General features: G+C 35.6%; 1 protein-coding gene across 2 annotated transcripts; it reads left to right on the top strand.

Annotated features, from left to right (window-relative positions):
- Window positions 1-969: 969 nt before the first annotated feature.
- On the top strand, window positions 970-6,319 carry LOC110903982. 2 transcript variants are annotated; one of them, XM_022149787.2, is made up of 4 exons: window positions 970-1,083; window positions 1,224-1,400; window positions 3,154-4,242; window positions 5,904-6,319. In XM_022149787.2, exons 1-4 carry the CDS (start codon window positions 1,069-1,071, stop codon window positions 5,934-5,936), a joined length of 1,314 nt encoding a protein of 437 aa, XP_022005479.1. In that variant the 5' UTR covers window positions 970-1,068; the 3' UTR covers window positions 5,937-6,319. The 2 variants fall into 2 exon arrangements, with proteins under 2 accessions (XP_022005479.1, XP_022005480.1); XM_022149788.2 differs by having other exon boundaries at window positions 1,000-1,083; window positions 1,208-1,400.
- The last annotated feature ends 1,039 nt before the right edge of the window (window positions 6,320-7,358 follow it).

Genomic DNA, 7,358 nt, shown 5'->3' with positions numbered 1-7,358 from the left:
TTTTGGACCCACAAGCGAAAAATGAAATCTTTAAGCTAAACTGACAAAATAACCAAAACCACATGGACTAAAATGACATTTAACTCTTTGTTTTAAAAACAAACAAAATATATCTATTTTTTTTAATTGAAGAAAAAAAATATGTGTTGTATTAAACGAGTTGAATAAAAGAAATATTAACCCATGAGGGTGAAATAAGAGAAGCGGAGAAAATAATCTTTGACTCATAGAACTTGACACTTGGCAAAATTAATTTTTTAGTTTTATAAAAAGTGTCATGGCTAGTAAATATTTTTAAAGTATTTATTTAAATTATTTAATAGCATTATCATTAGTTTGGCATTATTTAATTTTTTTAATAATATTTAATTTATCAGTTAGTTTCGTGTTCGTTTTTATAGTTTCTGATAGAAAAAAACTCGTGTTGATTGCTACACCGAGTGTTTGTATCATAACGATATTAAAATGGACTGAACCGATGCCGACCGAAATTCGCCATGAAACACGGTGAATCCCACTAGTTTGCATAGATTTGTATTGTATAGCTTTTATTTTTCATGTATCTTTTTTATAGAGTAAATTGCCAAAATCGTCCCTGAGGTTTAGTTATGTTTGTCTGTTTCATTCAAAACAACTTTTTGTACCATATTGCCCTTTACTTATAGAATTTTTTGTCATTTTCATCCAAACGTCTAACTTTTTTGCTAAAATCATCCCTAAGGTTAGTGATTTTTTTGCCATTTTCATCTCAATATATGACAGAAAAAATAACCAAAATTCGAAATTTGGATGAAAATGACAAAAAATCTCAAAAGCGAAGTACAATATGGTACAAAAAAGTTATTTTTGGATAAAACTAGCAAATATGCCCAAACCTCATGGCCGATTTTGGCAATTTACTATTTTTTATAGTACAAGGGCTTGAATGCAATTTTATGTACCGTTGAAACCACAAACTTTGGTCAAAATATATACAAAAACAAACAAGTTTCAGTTAGACGATCACAATAGTCGTCTCTCTCTCGAGGAACCCCAGCTTTCCCTCCCCTGATTTTGAGCAGGTTCTCAATGGCAGATCATCAAGTAAGTAATACTCAATTCATTTTTTAACCAAACCGCACACATTATTTACAGTTTTACATATCCTGTGATCTCCATCTGTGTTTGTAATTTGAGTGTTTTAAATCGAACTCGATTCGTGTTTTAGATATTTTTATTTTTAGAAAATGGAGGCCTTGAAGAAGGTATACGCAGAGATGATACTGAACACAGCGAAAGAGGCAGCTGCTCGAGCATTGGATTCGGAGCGTAAAGCTCTTCACATTCATCACGATCTGTGTAACACAAAAGACGAGGCCATCCGGATGCTTCTTCGGTTCAAACAATTGATCGATGTGAAGGTATTGATTTGTATACGTTAGGTTTTGTTGTTTGTGATTAATCGTTTGGTTAAATGAATTTTACTAACTTTAACTCTGGTAAATTGATTGTTTTGCTTTGGTTTCAAATAGGCAACAGAAATCTAGAAATTGTTTGTGATTGTATCTGCTTGAAATTAAGGGCAGGAGTTGCATCATATAGATAGATTGATGCCTATTTCTTGTAGGTTTATTTAGTTAATTCGGATGAATTTGTTGGCAGATATCAGCACGTTGACTTGAAGATGTCATGTGTGGGTTGAAATTGCTATAATCTGTGAATTAACTATTGTTTTGTTTTGTTTACCATACCATGATGCTCTGCATTGTTCAAGAACTCTGTAATCGTTATCGTTTGCTTGTTTAATATTGTGAAAGAACATGCCTACAATTTGCTGCCAACAGTTATTGTACACCTAAACTTGGTGACACCAGTAGTTAGTTTAGTAAATTTGTCGAAGTTGTGTCTTAGTGTTCCTCCTATTAATTGAGATAGTTCTAGTAGGTTGTCTAATTAATATAATTTTACTACCACATTGTGCAAAAACGTGTATGTCCGGACATGCTAACTGGCCCACACCAGGCCGCCCCAGGCCCAACATGTGAGAGGTAAATCAGCCTAACTCAGCGGCAAGGCGACTGGCGCTTAGGATCGGAACCAAACCCGCGACCTTGTGCTTATTGTGCAAATCTCACGCCCCCTTAACCAACTGAGCTACACGGCGGGGGCATTTTACTACCACATTGATCCATAGTGACTCTATTTTACACTTTCCCTCCTTACTTTTAAACCCATTGAGGCTGCAAGGTATCTTAGTTCATATGTACAAAGTTGTATCCATAAATCACAGTTCTCATTGTCGGATTAAGAACAGGGGCGGACCTAGTAAGGGGGCTGGGTGGACGGCCGCACCCCTTTAAAAAAAATTAGTGTATTTTATAGGGCAAAGTCCCGCCCGCACCCCTTGAAATTTTGGTTAAACCCCTCATCCGCACTCCTTGAAAATATTTTCTGGGTCCGCAACTGATTAAGAAGCAGTTTCCTTTGTAATTTAAGATTTAAAAAGCCTTTAGATTGATTGCTACTGAAATATGACAAGTATGACTTTGAGGTTGAGACCTCGAGACGGTTAGACTTTTCTTTCTACTTTAATTTTGGTAATATCTGGTGCAACTTATCTTAGATGGACAAGTTGCAACTTAATCCAACTTATCTTTGAGGTTGAGACCTCGAGACGGTTAGACAAGTTGCAACTTGTCCATCTAAGACAAGTTGCTACTAACTATTAGCTCCATGATCTTAAATGGCATATATAGTAGTTTTTTAATTTTATATGTGGAATCTTATTTATTTTCAAAGCATAACATATTTTTTATATTTTTTTCTCTATGTGCGCTTTTCTTAGAAAAACCCACACTTTTTTTGCGCCTTGCGCCTAGGCTCCGGGCAAGGCCGATGTGCCTTGCCTGCGCCTTGCGTCTTTGACAACACAGCACACAACTACTCTTTCTTGTTGGACCAAACTTGTTTCTTGGATGAAAATATCTTACAGGGGGAATATCTTATTTTGTATTAGGTAGCTCAAACTTGTATGTTAGGCACTGATGGTGTCATTTTACCATTCTAACATGTTATCTCTGTGTTTATTCTTATATAAGTTATAACAATGCAAAATATGTGAACTTATATTACTGACACAATGTGACAAAACTGTCTTAACTTTCCTTGATTCAGAAAACTGAAGCAGAAAGAACAGCATTGAGTCAACAAAATAGAATCAAAGAGCTGGATGCGCAGCTTAATGAAACAGAAGGAGTGATAATCGATCTTAGAGCAGAAATAAGGAGTGCCCGTGAACGTTTGGAGGAAATGAAGAGTATCCACATGTTACATTCAAATGGACTGTCTCAAAACAAGCACACCCATCAGGAAAATTCAGATAATTCAGATGTCACTGAACAATTCAGATGCTCTTCTCAATGCGGTAAAAGTTACAATCCAGCTAAAGAGATTACAACGTCAGGTCCTAATTCAACTTCCATAATTGTTGGAAACAAAGAGCCCGAGTCATTTAGAAATGGATATACTCACAGAATTCAAGAAATTGAGAGGAATTTGACGGATAAAAAAAGTATTTCTGAACAAAAAGAGTTAAATATCAACGTGGATGAAAAGAATTCTGAAAAATGTGCTCAATTAGAAGTTGACACTGAGAATAAAGATATAAAGAACATTAACGAATCGGAAGCCTTTTCCATTAACAACAGGGTTTCCAAAGATCAAACTGTTAAAAGACTTCCAAAGCGTGTTGGGTATTTGCAATTAAACCACAAACTTTCTCGCTTTGGTCGTGAGAAGTTGAATCTCAAAGATAAATATAGCGGAAACGATGCAAAACTGATGGAAACTAGTGAAAATAGTGCAAGTACTCTCCGTAGAAGCATTAGAAAAAGGAAAGTTAGGTGTTGGGATGAAATATCTTCATTGTTCAAGTCACGTGCCTCACTTTCCCATTGCAAGAAACACTTGGTCAACGACGGTGTGAAGTTTGAAGAAACCAAGTCTGAGGACACCAACGTAGCGAGTGATCCACTGGTTGAAAAACATGAAAGTGCTGCAAAAGAATCTGATGGAGTTGCTTGTAATACATATAACAACAGGTGTCTGAAGTATACGTTCAGCAGGCGGCATAAGAAGGTTTTATCATCTAAATCTGATAACTATTCTTCTCATGGAAACAGTTGTAACCATGAAAACAAGAAGCCTGATCTGATTGAAGATTCATCTAGCGATAGCCCAAACATGATGGACATCGCTTGCCAGGTTAGTTTTCTCTTCACCAAATTTCTTTCACACCATAATTGAAGTTATTCACCCCTTAAAGTAAGTCATATGTTTTAGGATCTATGATCAGATGCACCATAATATTCATTGCTGGGATTCTTATAAATTTGTGTGATAAGAATAGCATATTTTGACCAGTATAGTTTCGGGCCTCAAGTCTTGTCCTCTGATTGCCTGGTGTACATTCTAAATCTGGCTTCATACCCGCAAACATTTTTACACATATAGTTCTTATTACATAAATAAAATAGGACGCACAATCCGTTTTATGGTCAGAACCAGATAGAGACATTCAATCTATTTAATGACCACAATTAGATTGAACAGGGCCGGCTCAATTATTTTGGTGGCACAAAGCAATACAAAAATTTGAGGCCCTTTTTGTTTTTATTTTCTTATTTTATTCGAACTTTCAGTTTTTAGTTTACTTTATTAAAATCAATTAACCTAAATATGTTTTAACTTATGAGGATTATAGATTTAACCGACTGTACATAAACATTCTCTAATACTTTTAATTTACATTTTAATATTTGTAAAAATAATACACTAGCTAAATATACAAGAATTTGTTAGTAAAACTAAATCGATGACAAAAAGAAAGCTTTTAACTAAAATGTAATTAAATAAATTTTGAATTGATGAAAAGAAAATGAATGAATGCTTCTTAGTTACAGACTTTAGTGGCTGGGATTTGAACCCAAAATGGTTTTTAGGAAGTTAGAACTAGGGGTGCGAACGAGCCGAGCTACTCGCGAGCTACTCGAGCTCGGCTCGAAAAAAAGCTCGAACGAGCCGAGCTTAGACGAGCTCGAGCCTAAAAACAAGCTCGTTTAGTAAACGAGCCCGGGCCCGAGCTTCGCTTATCGAGCTCGAGCCGGCTCGCGAGCCTAATTGAGCTTTCTACTTATATATTTTTTTATTAATATATTAAACATATATTTATATAATAATAATAATTACCATTTATATAAATATAAAAAATAACTAAATTATATGTATAATAATAATTATAATTAATATAAATTAATTAAAAAAAATACTAAACGAGTCGAGCCCGAGCCGAGCTTGAGCTTGAAAAATTACCTTCGAGCCGAACTTGAGCTTCAGAAATAAAGCTCGAATCGAGCCGAGCTCGGGCTCGGCTCGGCTCGTTTGCACCCCTAGTTAGAACCGACTTAAACGGTAATGAAAATATGGAGAAAATGGTTTTTAAGAAGTTAGGATGGACTTAAACGCTAAATGGTAATGACTAAGAATTCAAAAAATATGGAAGAAAGTTGTGGCAGTTGGGATTCGAACCCAAGCCTAAGTGGGAAAACCAAACAATTTAACCACTAGACTAGAATTATATTATCTTCTCCATTGATTAAAGCAATTATTATAATATACACATTTAACCTATATATATTTTTTGTTAAAAGATGCCCTATAAAATTTGAGGCCCCAAAACTTTGGTGGCCCCAAGCAATGGCTTTATTTAGATTGGGCTTAAGTCAGCCCTGAGATTGAAGTATAGAATCTCCAACAATTTGGGGCCAACGGGTGTGATTTCCATCTAACCTGTCAATAGAAGTTTTCATTTTTTTTTTTTTTCAAATTTAAACTAAACTTAACGATTACATTTTTTATTTGTGCAGTTAATATCCTTGTCCGCGAATCGTAGTTGGTGAAGGCATTCAGTGCTTCAAAATGTGACATGCAAGCAATGGTGTGTGAAGTTTTTGAGGTGTTGATCATATTTAAATCATGCAACAGGATGCAGGTATCTCCTTTGCTTGGAAGAAGTACATATTAAGTTTGATCATCCATCCTTGTTACTTGGAAATTATGATGCCAATCTACTTTGGCTAGTCGAATCTAGTTGCCAACTCAGTCGTCACTTTCCAGTTCAGGTTTGGATTCGTATCGTTATGTTTTCAAAGTATATGAATTTTTTGAGTTATTTTTGGATGTAATAATGTGGTATTTTATAATTTTTCTAATCATGTACTCAAACTTAACGATATATATCATCACATACTTGTAATCATATCAATTACTTCATTTTGGTATAGTTATCTCAAATATATATATTTTTTCAGATTGAATTTTACGGATTGTCCTTTATCTTTATACTCATTTTCAGGCGTTGTCCTTTATGTTCAAAATTGACGAGTTTTGTCCTTTATGTTTTCATATCATACACGTTTTGTTCTTTAGGCCTAACCCAGTTAGTTTTTTCAGTTAAATTTGGTCATGCGCTTTGCACATGAGGGCATTTTTGTCAATTCAAAGGTTGCAGAAGCTTTGGGCTGTAAATCTACTGTTGAACTTACCTTTGAATTGACAAAAACGCAAAATGCTCTCAAGCATATGACCAAATTTAACTGAAAAAACTAACTGGGTTAAGCCGAAAGGACAAAACGTGTATGATATGAAAACATAAAGGACAAAACTCGACAATTTTGAACATTAAGGGCATCGCCTGAAAATGGGTGTAAAGATAAAGGACAATCCTTGAAATTCACTCTATTTTTTTTATCTAAGTATTAACCACAACTTAACTAAGCAATACTTAGGTAGTTTTTATCTCAGTAAACACAACTTAGATAAGCAATACTTAGGTAGTATTTGGAATGCAGGGTGGAATGAAATGAGCTATTGCGAGTGAATGAAAAAAAGTGTGTTTGGTTGGTCAAGGTAATGGAATCACCCATTACATAAGTCATTCCATTCCCTCAAATTCATTCCATCCACTCCCCCTGTTTTTTTCTCATTCCATTCCCTCTCTCACCCTATGTCTCAAACACCGCCCATCACCACCATCCACCACCACCACCACCACCACCTGCCGTCGTCACCGCCCACCACCGCCGTCCTCTGCCGCTACAACTATCCTCCGCCGCCGCCGCCGACCACTGCCTTCGACTACCATCGTTGCCACCCGTCATCGCAGACCACCGCCACCCCGACCACTACTGCCTTCATCTTAAATTTTGTAATAACCTTTACATCTGTGACTAAAATAATATTAGTAACTTAAATCAACATTCGCTCATGAAGTCCAGAAAGGTAGCGAGGTTTATAACTTAGTTTGTGTTTGGATGAAATTC

This window comes from Helianthus annuus, chromosome 14 (assembly GCF_002127325.2).
Source record: "Helianthus annuus cultivar XRQ/B chromosome 14, HanXRQr2.0-SUNRISE, whole genome shotgun sequence".
NCBI lineage: Eukaryota > Viridiplantae > Streptophyta > Magnoliopsida > Asterales > Asteraceae > Helianthus > Helianthus annuus.
Note: the sequence above shows the minus strand (reverse complement) of the source record. Positions and strands in the feature narration are given on the sequence as shown.